Genomic DNA, 22,359 nt, shown 5'->3' with positions numbered 1-22,359 from the left:
GCCAATGCAGGGGACACGGGTTCGAGCCCTGGTCTGGGAAGATCCCACATGCCGCGGAGCAACTGGGCCCGTGAGCCACAACTACTGAGCCTGCGCGTCCAGAGCCTCTGCTCCACAACGGGAGAGGCCGCGATAGTGAGAGGACCATGCACCGCAATGAAGAGTGGCCCTGGCTTGCCGCAACTGGAGAAAGCCCTTACACAGAAACGGAGACCCAACACAGCCATAAATAAATATACATAAATTTTTTTAAAAAGTCCCTCTTAAAGACTGCCAAAATATGGGGCTTCCCTGGTGGTGCAGTGGTTGAGAGTCCGCCTGCCAATGCAGGGGACACGGGTTCGTGCCCCGGTCCGGGAAGATCCCACATGCCGCGGAGCAGCTGGGCCCATGAGCCATGGCCGCTGAGCCTGCGCGTCCGGAGCCTGTGCTCCGCAACGGGAGAGGCCACAACAGTGAGAGGCCCGTGTACTGAAAAAAAAAAAAAAATACTGCCAAAACATACACCCTAACGAATACTGCCTTTCAAAATGAACCTGAAAAATAAAACAATTACAGTGTTTTTCATTTAATAAAACATTTCCAATTTTGCTTCAATCCAAAGCATATTTTGAACAATGGCAATGCCTTCAGAGTCAATGTATGAGTCGCTTAAGAAAGTCAGCCAGCAGTGAAAAGCACCCCTCTGTTTTCACCAAAACTTTATTATTTGTTAGGCTTGGATCTCAATTTTTTGGCACTGAAAAAAAAAAATTGAAGAACTTTTTTTTTTAAAGTTCCACAAGCTTTGAGAAGTTCCAGACACTTTCAACAAGGGCAATATTATTTTAAAATATATGTATGATTACCCCAGGTGATGACTTAGAAGGAGATAACATTTGCTTAACTCATCTGTTGTGTTATTTAACAGACATGGTCATTTTTACCACAAAAGTTGTATTTTATTTATACAAGTTCTTACAAAGTAGATTTTATATACTTTGGCTGAAAATCAAAAATGCTTTTCCCACAAAACAACTGACAAATGATCACATTCTTAGTTCTTTCATGATATAGTAACATTAAATCATTTTTAGAAAATTAAAAAGCAATTTGAAGCTAACTATTAGCATCTACAAATCCGTAAAATTATGAAATATCTACAAGCAAATGCACAAAACACCAGTGAAAGTGAAACTCGAGTGAACCTTGATGGAGAATATTAAAACATTCTTCTCAATAGTTTTGAAACAGGAGGGAAGGGGGCAGGGCACAACCTTTGAAAGAATGACATAGCCTGAGGACACGACATAAACTGATTAGAACGAAATGGGTCCAAGATGGCAAAAGAGTCGACTTCCACTAGACCTTGAGCCGCAGTATATGCTCACAGTAACACATCAGCAAGCTAAATGACACACCCACAGGTGCCATGACAGTTCCAAGAGCGACCACAAGGGTCAAAAAGAGGGCGGCGGCCCAATTCTTGGAAATCCCCACCCCTTCCCCAAAACAGCTGGAATACTCCTCCCCCTCATTAGCCTGTGAAATTACCGACCTCTATAAAAACGGACAACCCCAAACCCTGGTGCCACTCTAGCCTTCTGAGATGGCCCACACTCTGTCTGTGGAGTGTGTTTCTCTCTAAATAAATCCTCTTCTTACCTATCACTCTGTCTCTCGCTGAATTCTTTCTGCGATGAGACATCAAGAACGTGAGCTTCATGAAGTCTTGAGACCAGGTGTGTGATCTCAGTTAAAAGACCATGGATTCGGGCTTCCCGGATGGCGCAGTGGTTGAGAGTCCGCCTGCCGATGCAGGGGACACGGGTTCGTGCCCCGGTCCAAGAAGATCCCACATGCCGCGGAGCAGCTGGGCCCGTGAGCCATGGCCGCTGAGCCTGCGCGTCTGGAGCCTGTGCTCCACAACGGGAGAGGCCACAGCAGTGAGAGGCCCGCGTACCGCGGAAAAAAAAAAAAAAAAAAAAAAAAAAAGACCATGGGTTCAAGTCCCAATCTGAGTCACACGGTTCCAGTTTTACTTCAGATTCACATTGCAGTTGGCCCAACATGCTTATCACCAAAACAAAAAACAAACAAAAAAATCAGACACTTCAGCAGATAGAAATTTTATTATTTCAATTTGATTTTGTTCCCTAAAATAAAAAAGAGCAGTCTATGAAATATGAAATAAATAAGAATAATCTGGAAGTCTTATAGGGGTCCAGTTTCAGTACACTGGCACTTTCCCATTTCTCTCTTTGTTTTATAAAGTACTTCATTTAGCCACTCTGGAAGAATTTATTTTTCTGATATCAACTTGGCTCAGAATCAGTGTCCCATTTTTGAATTTTCCAACCTGTCCAATCCGTCCACTTGACAAAATACTGGGAGCCGATTTCTTCTTCTTGGATTTCCTACATTTAAAGTGAGAGGAAGGTACTACAGTTAAGCTTATACAAAAGGACTTCAGCACCACCAACCAGGCCACCGATGTCTGGCCCTGCAACCTCCAGGCCCCTCCCATGCAAGGCCCCCGCCCCACTGCAGCACCAGTAGCTTCCTGCGTCCCTGAACGCCAACTGCCTCCTGCCCCAGGGCCTGGGCACTGGTTTCTTCCACGTTGAATATTCCGCTACCAGATCCTTCCGGATCTTCCCCACTCAGGTCTCGACTCAGATGTGGTCTCCTTAGAACGACGCACCAGCCCACCCTCAGTGACGTTCTCTCACAATGCACTATTTCAACCTCCTCAGGAAACCTGCCAGGACCTGACATGCCCTTACTTATCTGTTTAGATGTTTCGGTGTGTTTCCCTCCCTAAAATGTAAGCTCCTCCAGGGCAGGGACCCTCAGTGTGATCACAGCTGTACGCCCAACACCTAGACACCTATGTGCCTGGCACACAGTGGGCCCCTGACAGACCACACAACCAGAACAGATGACCACCTTCCAGCATGTGCAAGCTCACTAGGGGTCCAAGAAAAAGCTCAAGACAAAAGTAGATTCTGAAACAGTAATTTGAGGAGAGAGAAAAAAGTACTTGAACAAAAGCTAAGAAGCAAGCAGAAAGGCACAAAATCAATGCTCCATTACTCAAACCACGGCGCTCTCCCTCACATGGTCCTAGAGGTGCAGGCAGCACAGGCTCTCTTAGGAGGGGACAGAGGTCTTGTTGGAAACGTCAACCTCAGCTTTTCTACTAGTCACTGCACAGGTCTGGTCTTTGAAAATGGGAGACTGGAGAAGGTTCCTAGTTCAATCCTGAGGGAGTTGCCTGATCTTGGACAATTTACTGAATCCTGTCTCCCCCCTCAAGGGATTGATTTAGGATCAGGAGAGACAGTGAACCACTGTAACAGGCTAGAAACACCACATCAATTCAAGGTATTATGTTCAGAACTAACCAATGGGTTTATCCAAATCATTCCACCCGAGTACCTGATGGTATCACTCACCTGTCTTCCTGTCCTTTCCTCTTCTTTTTCTTGAAAATATCTGTGTCCTGGGCCTGATTTCACAATTAAAGAAAACATATGTATCAGTAATGGATAATGGAGATTCAAAAAAAGGCAAGAGGTTTGTGACCAAAAGCCACAGAGATATCATTTATTTTTAATATTTTTTTCAAGTAGGCATGTTAATTATACAAACTTTCATCCTAAAACCCTTTCAAGACTGTGAAAGGCCATTCAGAGAAAATGGACAGGAGAAATGTCAAATCTTCCATTTTAGGCAAAAGGGAGGGGGCGTAACATCAATTCTCTTTGTGGTTTTTCAGAAGCCCGTGTGTTCTATACAATGTAAAAGGCAAAAAAAAAAAAAAAAAAAAAAAAAAAAAAATGACTGCATATAGGGAAAAGGTCAAAGTAGCTCACAGTACCTGAACAGGAGTTTGCTATTTCAAAGCAAACCTTTCAGATAAATAAGTCAGATTATGTGGCTGGTATCACAAAATGTAGCTGACTTGAAGAGAGGGTAAGAACAGTCATCTAACTCTAGATTTCTTGCTGTCTAGACTGCTTTCCAAGCAGTGGGGTCCAGCAAATTGCAACCACCTTTCTGTTCTAGTTTAAGAAAAGGCTATCACACCTACCGTTCTCTTTTCTTTTTCCTTTGCTGACTTTTTTTCTTTGATTTGCTCCTGCAAAACCTTGTAATTCACATAACTATTTTTCGGAGGCTGAAATGAGAAAGGACACTAAGCATCATTTTTGACTTTGCCTTTGCCCCTGCCCTGCCTTGCCCAGGGCGACCCCCTATGCTGCACCCCGTCTGTGGGTGGGAGGCAGAAGCAGCCCTCACCTTAGCGCCCAGCATAATGGCGCGTCCCTGCTCCAGGACTCTCTCCTTTCCTTTTCCATAACCTGTGATCCCAAACCGGTGCACTTCCAAACGAGCCTGCAGACACAAAGCACAGTCAGGCCCAAGTGCCTTCCAGAAACTCCACAGAGGAAACACAGCCCTAGGAGTGCTGCCTGCCAGACACGATGGGCTACATGCCCAGCACTTTTATGGAGGACCTGCAGGGGCTACACCTCTCAAGAGTGCTGTCACGGTGTGGTTTAAGCAGCTTTGTGGAGTCTCTCACAAAGGTCCATAACCTCCCCAGGCCATTCTCCCACACTGAATGCAGGCAGTCGAAGCAAAGACTTATCTCCACACAAATTAGTGACAAAACGAGGGTGACCGGCTCTGCCGTACTTTAGGATGTGCCCTAAAACAAGCTAGTACCCATAAAGGCAACAACTAAAAGTACCTTCCCAAACACATCTGCTCACACGTGGAAACCCTTTATCACAGCAGCTTCAAACACAGGTCCATGTTCTTTCTTTAAAAACATATTGTAGAAGAGAAAAAGTCACCAATACCCACTCTTGGCAGCTGAATTACTTCCTGTCTTTTTTCTCACACATTATTTTTAATTTTTTTAAAAAATTATTTATTTATTTATGTATTATTTTGGCTGCGCCAGGTCTTAGCTGCAGCACGTGGGACCTTCATGGCAGCACGTGGACTCTTAGTTGCGACATGCACGTGGGATCTAGTTCCCCGACCAGGGATCAAACCCAGGCCCCCTGCATTGGGAGGGTGCAGTCTTAAGCACTGGACCACCAGGGAAGTCTCTCTCACACATTTTTAAAACCTAGTTACAACCACAGAACACACACATCCCTGCTTTTCCTACTTACCATTGTATCATTGACACTGTAGTCACAAAACCAACATGTTTTAAACGACTGCACAATGTTCAATCAAGTAACTGTAGTGTGATCTGCTTCACCATTTCCCCAACCATTGGACAACATGTAAACATATTCATTTTTGGTGTTACAATGCTGAAAAAAATTAATAATTTCAAAGCACATACCTTTTCTAGGTTAAATTCTTGTACATCCACATCTTTCTCGAGGATACTAGTTTTGGTCTGAAAAGGAAAAGAAAACATTCTTATTAAGGTCATCTGTTCCTTATAGCATCCATCACACCAAGAGCATACTCATGTTTTTAAAAGCCTTGAAACTGGCCCAGATGCCTAAAGAACAAACAATAATACGTGCTTGTTGCACAGAAGCCTAATTAACAGCTAATGGGAGACAAATGGAGAAAATAAATTTAAGGTTTCAAAGTTTAAGAAAAGACTGATGAGAAACTAAAAAGAAAAGAGAGTATGAGAGAGACCAATGTCTGTATCTCATGCACCAAATGTGGGAAACTCTGTATGGTGGAGGGTTTAGAAAAGGATAACTGAGCAGAATTTTAGAGGGTAAAAAGTTGATATTTAAATAATTCTCAGGAATTCCCTGGCGGTCCAGTGGTTAGGACTTGGCACTTTCACTGCCATGGCCCGGGGTTCAATCCCTGGTCGGGGAACTAAGATCCCACAAGCCGTGAGGGGAAGGAAGGAAGGGAGGGAGAGAGAATTCCCTCTTTTCTTCCCTCCTATCCAGCCATTGGAATAATGGCTAACTCTCTTAAACTCTCTTGAGTTGAAAATTTCTTTCAGGAACATCAGATTTCTAGAAATGATGGAGACTGGGTTTATAATTCCCCACAGAAAATAATGATACTGGAAATGCCATCAAAATATGTGACTCTTTACATCAATATATCCCCTGGCTGTGGTTACCAATCCACAGAATTGACCAGAAGTTTGAGACTTCAAGGAAACTATTGTCAAATCTAGCCAAGGACAGCGGTCTCTGCTCAACCTCAGGCCATCCCAGCCGTGCAGCATCTAGAAAAGCAGTCCGGGCCTCTGGCTCAGCAGGGCAGAGTCTGTGCGGAGAGCGACGGACAGGGGAAGGCTTGTTAAAACCCTTCTGCTTGTAACCTGCCTTCACCGATTAAGCTCCCTTTAGTTATTTTGTTCTTTCCTTTCCCCTCTCTTTAACTGCACACCTACCCAGCTTCTTGTAGCCCAGTTGTTTTGCAGGAATTTGGAGTCAGCTCCTGCCCCGTGAGAGCTGGCTAAGGCTGGCCGGCTCATCAGCGCTAAAACTGGGCCTGCGCAGGTGTCCGAGGAAGGGCCTTTTGAGGTCAGGGGCCAGAAAGCTCCGATCATGCTGAGCACTTCCATTCTGAACACAGACGCCTGTAACCCAGATACGCCTGCACAGAACACTGATTACCTCACCTTTTCCCCTTCCTCCCATCACCCTTCCCCACTCCTAAGACCACCGTGCTTATCCCGTAAAGACCCCAGCCCCCTCGCTGTTGGGAGGCGGATCTCAGACTTGCTCTCCCACCTCCTCACTTGGCTACCTCGTGAATAAACTGTAAACCTCAGCGTCTCGGCGTCTGGCTTGCTGCACGTCGGGCAGATGGACCTGGTTCGGTAACAGATCCTTCTTTATAGAAAAACATTCTTGGCTAATTATCATGATGCTGGGCCTATTAGCATGATCCCCACCACTACCTTAACTTTAATTTCTACTTTGAGCTATAAAACCACTTTAGTACATTATTCACAATGCAGCACCTGCATTTAGAAATAATCAGCAGTCTCCCCTGTTTTCTTTCCCCTACTCTCACTGTGGTAGGGGGCACTAGTGCCTACAGGCAATACTGGGTCCTCCTCCACTTCTAGGCTCACAGGAGAACTGGGCTTTGCTGCCTACCTGAAGTTAGGCACGGCTACATGACTTGTTTTGGCCAAAGCGTGAGCAGAGGGAAGCATGCCCCTTCCACATGAAACCTCTAAGAGCCTTCATCGGGACTTCCCTGGTGGTGCAGTGATTAACGATCCGCCTGCCAGTACAGGGGACACAGGTTCGAGCCGTGGTCCGGGAAGATCCCACATGCTGCAGAGCAACTAAGCCCGTGTGCCACAACTACTGAGCCTGTGCTCTAGAGCCCGTGAGCCACAACTACTGAGCCCGCAAGCCACAACTACTGAAGCCTGTGTGCCCTAGAGCCCGTGCTCCACAACAAGAGAAGCCACCACAGTGAGAAGCCTGCGCACAGCAACAAAGGGTAGCCCCCGCTCGCCACAACTAGAGAAAGCCCGCACGCAGCAACGAAGACCCAACACAGCCAAAAAATTAAAAATTTTTTTTTTAAAAAAAGGCTTCATCAACTCCCCTTCTCCATCAAATGGTGGAGCCCCTATCACCCTGGGTCCCTAGATTAGGATGGTGCAGATCACAGCCGTCTGCCCTGACAATCCTGATGAACACATAACATGAGAACAAGATTAACTTTTGCCTTTAAACCACTGAGATGTAGGGACTACTTGTTATGGAATCACCGTCTCCCCTATCTTGACTGATAAAGCCTCACTGTCCCACACACGAGAGAGAGAAATGTTTGGAGATTATGAGAACTTGTCTGTTAGGTAGTGAAGAAGAAAGCAAGCTATAAGAAGCAGACTCAGACTGAGTACCAGACTCAGTGAACTTCCTCATTGTCTGACTTGCAGACCAAAAGTATTTTCTCCTGCACTGGTTAAGATTTTTCTTCTATTAGTTACACTGTCCAAACTTTGTCCAATTAGAGAAGAGTTGGCTAAATAAACACCCTCTTTTTAATTATGCCAGCAGTTCTGGGAATACTGAGAAATTTTTTCATATCTTCTTGAGTGTAAATTATTTCAATTAGATTACTTTCTTCTTAATACCTATCTGACACTGGATGTACTAAAGAGGAGGGGACATGGTACAGCTAAAGGGTGATGGACTTCAGGGCAGCCCTGGGGTACTGCAGAGATTATGAGGGCACTAAGAACCTAGGGCAGGGACTTCCCTGACAGTCCAGCGGTTAACACTCCGTGCTTCCAACGCAGAGGGCGCAGGCTGGATCCCTGGTCGGGGAACTAAGATCCCATGTGCCATGGGGCGTGGCCAAAAATAAATAAATAAATAATAAAAAATTAAAATGAACATTAAAAAAAAAAGAACCTGGGGCAATAACTTGATAGAATGTCTTTATGTCTAGTGAAGCTTCTGGTGCAGTACACTTGTGTTCCTCAAGAGACAAACAGCCTAACTAACCTGCATTCCCTTTCGCTTGTGTAGTAGTCGGGCACACAGCTTTTAAGCCAGAAAGCCTGGGGTCTGAACCTGAGCTCTAGCACTTATTTCACATCCACAATCCTTTATCTGGAATCCTGAGACAATTCAGATGGTGATACTGTGAATATACTGAATACTGTCCAAGACAGCAACCCGTAATTAAGCACATTCACGTTTCTGCAGCAATGCCTATGAATATTCACACCCAATGGAACCAACAGAAATAACTCTTAAGCCTCACTTCAGTTCAGGTTGGGTTTTACTGCCAAATAAATTTGCGCCAAACTTAAAAAAACAACCTAACTCATGCTTTCCAAAGCTCTGGGGTTTTGGAACTGCAGATATGGAATGGTGGGGTACCTGCTTAAATGCAGGCAAATAGTTCAACCTCCCTAGGCATCAACCTCTTCTGCGAAATGAAGACAGGTCACGCTGTGAAGACCTAATGAGATACTGAACTAGTTAATGAATGTAAATAATCACGGTTAGTACACAGTAAGCACTCAGGAAATACTGGTAAATCTTTACTCAGCAATTCCTTACATGTTCAGAAGCAGTGTACGTGTACCTCAGTCTAGGCCACAGGATCCAGGCGTCCCTTCTGACCTACAGTACACTGTTCTATTATTTCTACTATATCTTTCTTGTCTCTTTTCTGTGGAGGCCATAGGTTCATGAGATGGACCAGTGTTAGGGGTGGAAAAACCACATTGATCAGACACACCTCTGAAGGCCAGACAATACTTGGATCATTTTAAGCTACACTTGACCCTTTCATTTCTTAAGAGCATAGGAATTTTCTTCCTTATATAGGCAGCCTTGCACTCATTAAAGAGTGAGTTCATCCACTCAATCCTCAAATCACAAGGCTAGGCCACCCCGTTTTGAACCTGGACCCCTGCAGTAATCCTCACTCGGTCCCCTCATGCCTCTGGCTACTGCTCACCTATAATCCATTTACCACGCAGGGGCCAGAGCCACCTTTTTAAAATATAAATCAGATCACTTCATGCCCCTGCTTAAATTCTTTGGTGGCTTTCCATGTACTTTAAACTAACTCCAAAGGCCCCATGTCTCCGGGGCCTGGTGCGGGCTGGCCTCAGCCTGTCTCTCCAACAGCCCACGCCTTCCCCCCTCCGTCCCCCTCCCCCTCGTCTTCCGGCTCCTGGAACCCCGAAGGCCTCTCTACAGCTCAGGGCATTTGCAAGGCAGCTTCCCTCCGCCTGCATTTCTCTGCTCCCTCCTTTCCCAGCACCCTGCAACACAGCATCAGCCTAAAGTCACCTCCTTGGACACCTCTGACCACTGGCTCTAAAGGAAGTTCTGCCTGTTACTCTCAGGACCCTGTATCTTTCCTTCAGAGGGTTTATAGCTCTTTTTAAGTATATTATTGATATTAATTTATCCAGGGTTTGCCCAACCCACCAGTAAACCATACACTCCGTGAGAGCAGAGGATTGTACCTTGTTTACTGTGGGATCTCCTGGGCCTGGCAAAGAGTAAGCACCCAATTATTTGTGGAATAAATGAATGAATAAGATTTCTGGGCAGACCACATCTATAGAGCTTTACAAATGGGACATGATCAAGAAGTTCATTTGTAGGTCAGCTATCTGGAATGGGTAAAATATTAAACAATGGTGACCAAGTTCCCAGATAAGTCCATTAAAGGGGTTCTGGTCACTAACTCCGATGCAGGGGGAAGGGTTTCCCACACATGGGAGCAACGGTCCCACACAGTCAGGTGTTCTACAGTTCAGTGCTACTCTGACACTACCAGAGACGGCACAGGTTCCGCAGGTGAAGGGGCTCAGTCCTACGATACTGTCCCCACTTCAGAGGCCAAATGCAAGCCCAGGTTGTTACCTGTAGTACTTCTGACAGACCGCCTACAGAATGGAAGTTCTCATGACCCCCTCCTTGGGTTCAACTAATTTGCTAGAGTGGATCATAGAACTCAAGAAACCCGTTTACTTCCTAGATCACCAGCTTATTCTAAAAGGACATAACTCAGGGACAGCCAGATGGAGGAGATGCAGAGGGCAAGGCTTGTGGGAAGGGGCGAGGAACTTCCACACCCTCTCCAGGCTCCACTCTCCCAACCTGGAAGCTCTCCAAACCAAACCCCATCCTTCTGGAGTCTCAGAGGTTTCCACACAGGCATAATTGAGTAAATCATTGGCCATTGGTAACTGATTTAAACTCTAGCCCCTTTGCCCTCCCCAGAAGTCAGGGCATAGGTTCTCTAATCACAAGGTTGGTTCTCCTGGCAACCAGTCCCCATTCAAGGATGCTTTCCAAGTCATTTCACTAATACAACAAAAGACACCTTTACTGCTCTCATCTCTTAAGAAATTCCAAGGGTTTTAGGAGCTCTGTGCCAGAAACAGGGACAAATATTTAATACTTCTTATTATAAATCATCATATCACACCCATGAAAATCTGTTTCAATACACTATGTAGTTTAATCATTGTTTATTGCACAAGCCTAAATTCTGGGAAAAGAAGGTCATTTACTTGCCAGTACCTCTTGCGTTCTCGAGAATACTTCAGACAACAGAGGGCAACAGGAACTCACATGGAGACTCAACTAGTGGAGGGAGCCACATAAATGGAGAAATAAAAGGAAAACAGAAATAAAAAGAAAACTTCAAAGATGGCCAGCTGATTGTATGACTGGTCAATGGAGGCTATCATTATTTGATCACGTATTTTTGCAGACCCCATGTCTGTCTGCACTGTCCTACGGTGACTTGTAAGTCTTCAGAGAGCAGGGGCCACATGTACATGTTCCCATGCTGCACAAACTCTTAGCATAGCACTGTGTCTTAATACTCCAATGGTCCATCCTTTGCCTGGCATGCCCTATACCCAGGATATGCCATAACAACTAGCTCTATATTAATTTGCAGTTATTTATATGTTGCAATGTCAACATTCTAAAGTCTTTTTATGGGTGTATGTGTTTTTACTGTGCTCACATATACTGTCTCCTTAGCCAGACACATTCACATTTTCAGAAGATAAACTTTAAAAAGGAGAAAAGGGTCAAGATGGTGGACTAGGAGGACATGGGGCTTGCGTCTCTGCACAACTAGGGCACCTACGAGGCACTGGTGGGGGACCAAGGACACCGAAGGGGACGGGAAGAACGCCCAGCGACTGGGTAGGACGTGGGACATGCGGGGAAGTGAAGGGGGAGGAGAAGTGGAGGCAGGACCCGACTCCGGGAGGGCGGCTGGGGGAGGGGAAGGGATCCCACGCCCAGAGGGGGAAAGGGGAGGGACGGTTGGGAGGGCAGAGGATCAGAAGGGCGTGTGGTCAGCGTTTCCCCTGCCCACTTGGGCCCCGGGGAGCCTGCTGAGATCCCGGGCCTGATCCACTGCCCACGGAGGCCTCCTCCACTGCCCACGGAGGCCTCCTCCAGGCACGCGGGTGCTGAGGTCGGGGGGGGGGGGAAAGGGGAGCAGAAGTAAAGGCCGGACCTCGGGGACCGGCACCCCTGAGGGGCGGCTGAAGGAGGGAAGGAGTTCTCATACCTTCTCCCCTCCTCCCCTCCACGGAGCCCACCCACGGTTAGGGGTTCAGCAGCGACAGGGGAGACCCTCAGGGGAGCAGAGGAACGGAAGGGAACGCGGCCAGCACTCTCCCTGCCCACTTGGGCGCCAGGGAGCCTGTTGGGCTCCGGGGCCTAATCCCCCGCCCTCCAAGGCTCCCTCAGCAGCACAGAGCCCAAGCCCAGCCAACTGCCCTCCACCCGGGCCCTGCCTCTACACCCACTACAAGACCCCCTCCAGCTACGCTGAGCCTAAGCGCCACCCACACACCCTCACCGAGGGCCGGACCTCCAAACCCCGGAACTGCACACTCCAGTGGCCCCCTCAGGCCACGCTGCCTCTCCCCCAGCAGAGTGCAGGTGTGAAGCTAAGGCCCCGCCCCACCCTAAACCCCTCCCCCGCCTAAGGTCCACCTCCTGCCACCCTTCCCCCACTAAGCTCTGCCCCCCACAGCCAAGGCCCTTCTCGGCCTTTCTTTTTTCCTCTTTGTTTTTTCTTTTTTCTCTTGCGGTTCTGTTTTACCTTGTTGTAGCTGTTTCAATTCTATTTTTATTTTTCCTAATGTATTTTTTATCTTTCTAATTTTATTTTATTTTTTATGCTTTGTTATTGTACCGCTCCTTTTCTTTTTTTCTTTTGCTGTGCCACACAGCTTGCAGGATCTTGGTTCCCAGGCTGTGGGCTAGGCCTGAGTTCCTGTGGTGGGAGGGCCGAGTCCAAACCACTGGACTAACAGAGAACCTCAGACCCCAGGGAATATTAATTGGAGTGAAGCCTCCTGGAGACGGGAGGTCCTCGTCTCGGCACCAAGACCCGGCTCTACCCAACTACCTGCAAACTCCAGTGCTGGATGCCTCAGGCGAAACAACCAGTGAGACAGGAACACAACCCCACCCATCAATAAAACTGAGACAACAAAAACTATGTTACAGATGAAGGCTCAAGGTAAAAACCTACAAGACCAAATAAATGAAAAGGAAATAGGCTACCTATCTGAAAAAGAATACAGAGTAATGATAGTAAAGATGATCCAAAATCTCGGAAACAGAATGGAGAAAATACAAGAAACTTTTAACAAGGACCCAGAAGAACTAAAGAGCAAACAAACAGTGATGAACAGCAAAATAACTGAAATTTAAAATACTCTAGAAGGAATCAATAGCAGAATAACTGAGGCAGAAGAACAGTTAAGTGAGCTAGAAGATAAAATGGTGGAAATAACTGCCATGGAGCAGAACAAAGAAAAAAGAATGAAAAGAATTGAGGACAGTCTCGGAGACCTCTGGGACAACATTAAACGCACCAACATTCGAATTATAGGGGTCCCAGAAGAAGAAGAGAAAGAGAAAGGGTCTGAGAAAATATTTGAAGAGATTATAGTCAAAAACTTCCCTAACATGGGAAACGAAATAGTCACCCAAGTCCAGGAAGCACAGAGAGTTGCATACAGGATAAACCCTAGGAGAAACACACCAAGACATCTATTAAGCAAACGAACAAAAATTAAATTCAAAGAAAAAATATTAAAGCAGCAACGAAAAGCAACAAATAACATACAAGGGAATCCCCATAAGGTTATCAGCTGATTTCACAGCAGAAACTCTGCAGGCCAGAAGGGAGTGGCAGGATATATTTACAGTGATGAAAGGGAAAAACCTACAACCAAGACTACTCTACCCAGCAAGGATCTCATTCAGATTCCACGGAGAACTCAAAAGCTTTACAAACGAGCAAAAGCTATGAGAATTCAACACCAAACTGGCTTTACAACAAATGCTAAAGGGACTTCTCTAAGCAGGAAACACAAGAGAAGAAAAAGACCCACAAAAACAAACCCAAATCAATTAAGAAAATGGTAATAGGAACATACATATCGATAATCACCTTGAACGTAAATGGATTAAATGCTCCAACCAAAAGACAGAGACTGGCTGAACAGATACAAAAACAAGACCCACATATATGCTGTCTACAAGAAACCCACTTCAGACTTAGGGACACATACAGAATGAAAGTGAGGGGATGGAAAAAGATATTCCATGCAAATGGAAATCACAAGAAAGCTGGAGTAGCGATACTCATATCAGATAAAATAGACTTTAAAATAAAAACTGTTACAAGAGATAAGGAAGGACACTACATAATGATCAAGGGATCAATGCAAGAAGGAAACATAACAATTATATATATTTATGCACCGAACATAGGAGCACCTCAATACATAAGGCAAATGCTAACAGCCATAATAGGGGAAATCAATAATAACAAAGTAATAGTGGACTTTAACACCCCACTTACACCAATAAACAGATCATCCAGACAGAAAATAAATAAGGAAACACAAGCTTTAAATGACACAATAGACGAGATAGACTTAATTGATACTTATAGGATATTCCACCCAAAAGCGGAAGAATACACTTTGTTCTCAAGTGCACACCTAACATTCTCCAGAATAGATCACATCTTGGGTCACAAATCAAGCCTTGGAAAATTTAAGAAAATTGAAATCCTAACAACCATCTTTTCTGACGAACTCTATGAGATTCGAAATCAGTTACAGGAAAAAAACTGTAAAAAACACAAATAAATGGAAGCTAAACACTGAGCTGCTAAATAACCAAGAGATCACAGAAGAAATCAAAGGAGAAATTTAAAAATACCTAGAAACAAATGACAATGAACACACGATGATCCAAAATCTATGGGAGACAGCAAAAGCAGTTCTAAGAGGGAAGCTTATAGCAATTCAAGCTCACCTCAAGAAACAAGAAAAATCTCAAATAAACAATCTAACCTTACATCTAAAGCAACTAGAAAAAGAAGAACAAAGAAAACCCAAAGTTAGTAGAAGGAAAGAAATCATAAAGATCAGAGCAGAAATAAATGAAATAGAAACGAAGAAAACAATAGCAAAGATCAATGAAACTAAAAGTTGGTTCTTTGAGAAGATAAACAAAACTGATAAACCTTTAGCCAGACTCATCAAGAAAAAAAAGGGAGAGGACTCAAATCAATAAAATTAGAAATGAAAAAGGAGAGATTACAACTGACACCACAGAAATACAAAGGATCATAAGAGACTACTACAAGCAACTCTATGCCAATAAAACGGACAACCTGGAAGAAATGGACAAATTCTTGGAAGGTACAACTTTCTAAGACTGAACCAGGAAGAATTACAAAATATAAACAGACCAATGAACAGGTAATGAAACTGAAACTGTAATTAAAAATCTTCCAACAAACAAAAGTCAGGACCAGATGGTTTCACAGGTGAATTCTATCAAACATTTAGAGAAGAGTTAACACCTATCCTTCTCAATCTCTTCCAAAAAACTGCAGAGGGAGGAACATTCCCAAACTCGTTCTACAAGGCCACCATCACCCTGATACCAAAACCAGGCAAAGATATCACAAAAAAGAAAATTACAGACCAATATCACTGATGAACATAGATGCAAGAATCCTCAACAAAGTACTAGCAAACAGAATCCAACAACACATTAAAAGGATCATAAACCATGATGAAGTGGGATTTATCCCAGGGATGCAAGGATTCTTCAATATACGCAAATCAATCCATGTGATACACCATATAACAAACTGAAGAATAAAAACCATATGATCATCTCCATAGATGCAAAAAAAGGTTCTGAAAAAATTCAACACCCATCTATGATAAAAACTCTCCAGAAAACGGGCACAGAGGGAACCTACCTCAACATAATAAAGGCCATATACGACAAACCCACAGCAAACATCATTCTCAATGGTGAAAAACTGAAAGCATTTCCTCTAAGATCAGGAACAAGACAAGGATGTCCACTCTCGCCACTATTATTCAAGATGGTATTGGAAGTCCTAGCCATGGCAATCAGAGAAGAAAAAGAAATAAAAGGAATACAAATTGGAAAAGAAGAAGTAAAACTGTCACTGTTTGCAGATGACATGATACTATACATAGAGAATCCTAAAGATGCCACCAAAAAACTACTAGAACTAATCAATGAATCTCATAAGGTTGCAGGATACAAAATTAATGTACAGAAATCTCTTGCATTCCTATACACTAACAACGAAATATGAGAACGAGAAATTAAGGAAACAATCCCATTTATCATCACAACAAAAAGAATGAAATACCTAGGAATAAACTTACCTAAGGAGGCAAAAGACCTGTACCCAGAAAACTATGAACAATGATGAAAGAAATCAAAGATGACACAAATAGATGGAGAGATGTACCATGCCCCTGGATTGGAAGAATTGAGACTGTGAAAATGACTATACTACCCAAAGCAGTCTACAGGTTCAATGCAATCCCTATCAAATTACCAATGGCATTTTTCACAGAATTAGAACAAAAAATTATACAATTTGTGTGGCAACACAAAAGACCCCGAACAGCCAAAGCAATCTTGAGAAAGAAAAACAGAGCTGGAGGAATCAAGCTCCCCAACTTCAGACTATACTACAAAGCTACAGTAATCAAGACAGTATGGTACTGGCACAAAAACAGAAATATAGCTCAATGGTACAGGACAGAAGGCCCAGAGGTAAACCCACGCACCTATGGTCACCTAATCTATGACAAAGGAATATACAATGGAGACAAGACAGCCTCTTCAATAAATGGTGCTGGGAAAACTGGACAACTACATGTAAAAGAATGAAATTAGAACACTCCCTAACACCATACACAAAAATAAACTCAAAATGGATTAAAGACCTAAATGTAATACTGGACACTATAAAACTCTTAGAGGAAAACATAGGAAAAACACTCATTGACATAAATCACAGCAAGATCTTTTATGACCCACCACTTAGAGTACTGAAAATAAAAACAAAAATAAGCAAATGGGACCTAATTAAACTTAAAAGCTTTTGCACAGCAAAGGAAACCATAAACAAGATGAAAAGACAACCCACGGAATGGGAGAAAATATTTACAAATGAAGCAACAGACAAAGGATTAATCTCCAAAATATACAAACAGCTCATGCAGCTCAATATCAAAAAAACAAAGAACCCAATCAAAAAATAGGCGGAAGATCTAAATAGACATTTCAGCAAAGAAGACATACAGATGGTCAAGAGGCACATGAAAAGATGCTCAACATCCCTAATTATTAGAGAAATGCAAATCAAAACTACAATGAGGTATCACCTCACACCAGTCAGAATGACCATCATCAAAAAATCTACAAGCAACAAATGGTGGAGAGGGTGTGGAGAAAAGGGAACCCTCTTGCACTGTTGGGAATGTAACTTGATACAGCCACTGTGGAGAACAGTATGGAGGTTCCTTAAGAAACTAAAAATAGAACTAGCATATGACCTAGCAATCCCACTACTGAGAAAACCGTAATTCAAAAAGACACATGCACCCCCATGTTCACTGCAGCACCATTTACAACAGTCAGGACATGGAAGCAACCTAAATGTCCATTAACAGATGAATGGGTAAAGAAGATGTGGCACATGTATACAATGGAATATTACTCAGCCATAAAAAAGAAATGAAATTGGGTCATTTGTAGAGATGTGGATGAACCTAGTGTCTGTCACACAGAGTGAAGTAAGTCAGAGAGAGAAAAAAAAATACCATATATTAATGCATGTATGTGGAATCTAGAAAAATGGTACAGATGAACCTAGTTGCAGGGCAGGAACAGAAAGGGAGACGTAGAGAATGGACGTGTGGACATATGGGGGGAAGAAGATGGTGGGACGAATCGGGAGATTAGGTTTGACATAAATACACTACCATGTGTAAAATAGCTAGCTACTGGGAACCTGCTGTATAGCACAGGGAGCTCAGACCGGTGCTCTGTGATGGCCTAGTGGGGTGGGATGGCTCGGGGGAGAAGGTCCAAGAGGCAGGGGATGTGTGTATGAGTATGGCTGATTCACTTGGCTGTGCAGCAGAAACTAACACAATATTGTAAAGCAATTATACTCCAATTAAAAAAAAAAAGAAAGAAAGAAAGAAAAGGGGAGAACCACCAAGGAAGCTAAAAATTTCAACAAGTTGAGGAAGTCCAAAATGTAAAATGAGTTGAGGTTCCTGAGAAAAGCCAACTACAATGAAAAGGGATTCTTTGGAGCAGAAAGAATAACAGCCTGCTACACATGTTCCATTATTAAGAGATAGGGAGATGCAGACTCATTCAATGCCAATTTTTTTGTCCTTTCTATTAGAAAGAAAACTCTCTATTCCAGAAAGATGAACATGAGTGAGTCTAAGAAGAAACTGAAGACCGAAACCTTTGAGGAAACAAGGGAGGGTGCCTAGATGCTTTATGCCAGTTAAATTCTCCAAACACATAATTGTATTGCACAACAGTGCTTTCCAACCTTCTTCACATCGTAGCACACAGAGAAAATACTAATATATGTCTGGCTCACTGCGGTACTCTGTGGTAATACCAGTCTTTTTGGAAGCTCCCTGGCCGGCCGCCTTGGGGGCTCTGGCTGCAAGGGCCAAAGGAATCCATTTCTTGGTCTGCCTGTAACAGTTCCCGTTGCCCCAGTATTTGGATACTGTTAAGAATTGGAAAGCTGACCGAAAATCCTAAAATAAAGGTAGATATGGTTACAGAATGCATTAATAATCTTTGAGGAAGAGATGCTGGTGAGCTTGACATAAAGTACTACCTAAATTCTAGAAAAGATGTGGTAAACACCAGTCACTAGCACATGTTCACATGTTCATCAAGAATACGCAAGCCTAACTGTCTTTGTAGTGGGTTGAATCGTGGTCTCCAAAAAGAAATGTCCATGCACTAATCCCCGGGAATCTGCAAATGTGACCTTATTTGGAAAAAGCATCTTTGGAGTGTAATTAAGTTAAGGATCTCAGGATAAGATCCATCCTAGATTTAGGGTGGTCCTAAATCCAGTAGGTGTCCTTCTAAGAGAAAGGCAGGAGATTTGAGACTCAGATACCAGGAAGAAGTCCATGTGAAGACAGAGGAAGAGCCCAGAGCTCTGCAGCCGCCAGAAGCTGGAAGAAGCAAGGAAGGACCCTCCCCCTGCAGAGGGAGCGTGGCCCAGCCAACAACATGATTTGGACTTCTGGCCTCCAGAACTGTGAAAGAATACATTTCTGTACAGCAGTCCCAGGAAACTAAGACAATCCTCTTTCTTTTTATGACAGACAAAAGTGTACAGGACATGGGGAAAGCAACAGATATGTAATGTCTGGATTTTTGCAATGAATTGGACAAAAAGCTTGTGAAAAAAGTTTGGATAAGCACCCAAGCCTCTCTCACAGACTGAATTCTGAGTCAGACTTACAAATTCAGCCTGAGATGCTGCTCAGCAAAGCCACACTGCTTTCCATCAGAATGTAAGTTCCTTGAGAGAAAGCAGTTTTTGCCTTCTGTTCAATGCCTTTTGAACAAAAAGCAGTTTTTGCCTTTTGTTCCCAGGGCCTAGAACAGTGGCAGGACAACATCAGGCTTTTTACCACAAAAGCCAGTTCATTACCTTTGTGTTCTCATCTTGATTGGGCTTCTGTTTTCTTTTTCTACTTCTGCTGTGAAATTCCACCACTTCTACTGGTTCCCTGTCGTTCCTCAGGGGAGAGGGGGCTACTGCAGCACTCGAGACTACAGGTCCTGAAGGGAAACCACCAGGGGTCACGGCGGGAACACCCTGCAGCTCTTCCTGGAGTTCCTGGAAGAAGCTGGAAGCACTCTTCCTCTGGCCTCTGACAAGAGAGCCAGGTTGGCGATCTGGCTCTGCAACCAAGGCCGCTGGGGTCCCCATATCTCTTTTCTTCTCTCTTTTCTTTCTGATCCTTTTCTGCTCTGCTTCATCTTCCGTCTCTCCTGTTTGTTCAAACACAAAAGGAAAAATAAACATTTTGTGTTTTAGCTATCATCAATACCAAATCACGCGAATTTACATGTGTCACAGCTATAAACATGCAGAAGTACACACAAAAACTATTTTTCTTCCAAGAGGGTCGTATTTGTACAATTTATAGAATCCAAAGTGCAGAGTCATCTTTTCCCAGGTAACTATATTTCTGTCTTTGACACTTACTAGCACAATTACTTTTAAAGTCCTCACCTTGGTCCTGACTATACGTGCCATCATCGTAATACCCCAGAAACTGGTAATCCCCGCTGGCTCACACTTTGTAGTAAAAATGTTAGTACATCTGCAGCCAGTGTTTCTTTTTAACACTTTCTAGGGTTACAGGTGGGGACCACGGTCTCCCTATTTCCTTTCACGGTTATGAATTAAGATGAACCTAAGACAACTGGCTTAATTTGAACGCCTTTATTTTCAACTAAATCTCCATACCTCCCCTTTGTTTCAGCTGCTCAAACTCTGACCAGTCACCTGAAGGTTCTGACAAGAACTCTAGGCCTAACGACTCACCGACAGCATGACTATCACAGAGCTCTCCAAACATTAGCTATTTATGTTTGCTTCTATTTTCTCAGTCTTCTATTCAGTAAATACGTATTAAGAGTCGACTATCCTTTGGCATTAGGCATATACAAATGAGTAGATACAGCGCATGCCTTCAGAGCTCCAAGCATAATTTGCAGGCTGTGTTTACACGAACTATATTTAGCATTTTGCAGAATAGTCCTTTCCTCTAGGACTTCTCAAGGTCAGAGGCTACGTCTTCTCTGTCTTCCGACATTCCCAAGGGCAGAGAGATGCTCTGGCCACAGTTCAAGTGAATAACAAGTGCAGGCATTGGAGCCAGAGAGTGTAGGGCTTGGAACCCAAGCTCTGCAAATTACTAACTGGGTGAACTTCAAGTTTTTTAACCTTTAGTGCTTGTTTCTACAATAATGGGATTTGTCTTGTAATCATGGTATTAATGACAACATCTATTTCATAGTATTGTTGTGAAAATTAAACGAGTATATACCTGTAAAGCATGGAGTGTATGGTAAATTCTCAATACGATTTTAGCTATTATTTTTACTGTGTAATGAGCTTAGAATTTTGAGCAATGGCTCCAAAATAAAATAGCAACATCACGCTACAAATTTAGGAAATACGTTTGGCCTTTAAAGGCACTAATGCCTAACGATTATCTTTGGTGCATGAACAAAGGATGTCACCTTCCCTGGGGCAAGTTCTTCAGAGTGTGTGGAACGGTCTCCCTACTTAAGTGCCAGGAGTTGCCAATCTTTAACGATAAGCTCTTTTATCTTCCTCTTCCCCAGTCAAGATAAAGGAAGGAGAGCATAAGTCAGCCAACTTAGGGATGACAGGTCATGAAAAGCTTCCTGTGAAACCGCCCTCCGAAGTCCTTGGCAGGGGACACACTGAAGGATGAGGTCCCCACGTGACAAGGTGGCACCAATGTCCGAGGGTCAGGCGAGTCTGGGGGGTGCGTGGGGAAAGGGGGCTTCCCGGAGGAAAGCAATTCGGGGGAAAGGGGTGCTATTTCGAGAGCCCGAGGTCCTGCGAACACCTCCCCGGTAAGTCTGAAAGCCTTTGTGTTTCCGACACGCAAGTCGGTCCCCACCGAGGGACGGGCTAGGAGGTTTAATTCATAAAAAACGCTCAACAGACTCCGGTCGCGGGGGAGGGGGGGAGGGTGATGTCCGACAGAAGCGAGTGGGGGACCCACTGTCAGAACCGGGTCGGACGAGCTGAGAGGTGCTCGACGTTCAAGAATCTTTAGCCTGAAAGCGGAGGCCGGCCCAGTTCCGGGCTGCTCAAGTCCGCTCTCCACGTGGGCTCCGAAGGCCCGTACTCACCAAAGTCGTAGAGGTTCTGGAGCAGAACGTCCAGAAGGGCCTGAGAACCAGGAGGCGCGGAGGCGGCTAGCGCGGGCTCCTTCGCCATCGTGAGGCCCGGCCGGTCGTGGCAGGACAGAGCTGAGCGCGCGGGACTCCGGGCGCGCGGCGCCCGCTTCCCGGTTGCGATGTGCTGCGCACGCGCGCGCTGCAGGTCCCAGCGCGGCTTCCGTCCTGGTTAAGATGGCGGCGCCCGGGGTCCTGCGGTTGGGCCGCAGAGGGTGCTGCCGCCCTAGGCGAGGTCGGGCCGCTCCGCGCGGAAGAACCGCCCCCAACAGCACCCCAACCACAGCTTAGCTAAGAATCCCAGACCACGCCCGGGACAGCAGCCGCAGCATGGATTCTTCCAGTTCGTCCAGCTCTTGCTTCTCCGTCGGCTCCACCAGTCCCGGCGCTGTTGTGCTCCTCTACTCGGTATGCGCCCGGGGGAGCGAGGCCGGGGCGGGGCCGCGGGAGAGGACCCCCTTCTCCTGGTCCAGGGTTCCTCCGGGCTGCGACCCAGGGCCCAGAAGATTGGGTCCGA

The 22,359-nt window shown here is 44.8% G+C and overlaps 2 protein-coding genes across 3 annotated transcripts in view; one reads left to right on the top strand and one right to left on the bottom strand.

Annotated features, from left to right (window-relative positions):
* Positions 1-2,087: 2,087 nt before the first annotated feature.
* Positions 2,088-22,011, bottom strand: FSAF1 (40S small subunit processome assembly factor 1). The gene is made up of 7 exons (XM_082645682.1): positions 21,798-22,011; positions 19,549-19,892; positions 5,351-5,407; positions 4,285-4,380; positions 4,076-4,162; positions 3,438-3,490; positions 2,088-2,396 (listed from the first exon to the last, which is right to left on the bottom strand). Exons 1-7 carry the CDS (start codon positions 21,883-21,885, stop codon positions 2,258-2,260), a joined length of 864 nt encoding a protein of 287 aa, XP_082501808.1. The 5' UTR covers positions 21,886-22,011; the 3' UTR covers positions 2,088-2,257.
* GNPAT (glyceronephosphate O-acyltransferase) overlaps positions 21,977-22,359 on the top strand; it is a 32,478-nt gene continuing 32,095 nt past the window's right edge. Inside the window, exon 1 of one of the 2 annotated variants that reach the window (XM_082645662.1) lies at positions 21,977-22,250. In XM_082645662.1, coding sequence (XP_082501788.1) covers positions 22,173-22,250 — 78 coding nt within the window. In that variant the 5' untranslated portion in view covers positions 21,977-22,172. The remainder of the gene's footprint in view (positions 22,251-22,359) is intronic. The other variant, XM_082645661.1, reaches the window with a different exon arrangement.

This window comes from Mesoplodon mirus, assembly GCF_964341445.2.
Source record: "Mesoplodon mirus genome assembly, chromosome: 2".
Taxonomy (NCBI): domain Eukaryota; kingdom Metazoa; phylum Chordata; class Mammalia; order Artiodactyla; family Ziphiidae; genus Mesoplodon; species Mesoplodon mirus.
The sequence above is the reverse complement of the archived record's forward strand: the minus strand, read 5'-3'. Positions and strand labels throughout refer to the sequence as shown.

Excerpts from the sequence above, each read along its gene's own strand:
- FSAF1 (XM_082645682.1), bottom strand. The coding sequence starts at position 21,885 with ATGGCGAAGGAGCCCGCGCTAGCCGCCTCCGCGCCTCCTGGTTCTCAG. Across the intron at positions 4,163-4,284 it reads CCATTATGCTGGGCGCTAAG|CCTCCGAAAAATAGTTATGT; the intron begins GTGAGGGCTGCT and ends TTCTCATTTCAG. Across the intron at positions 3,491-4,075 it reads AGGAAAAAGAAAAGAGAACG|GCCCAGGACACAGATATTTT; the intron begins GTAGGTGTGATA and ends TTGTGAAATCAG.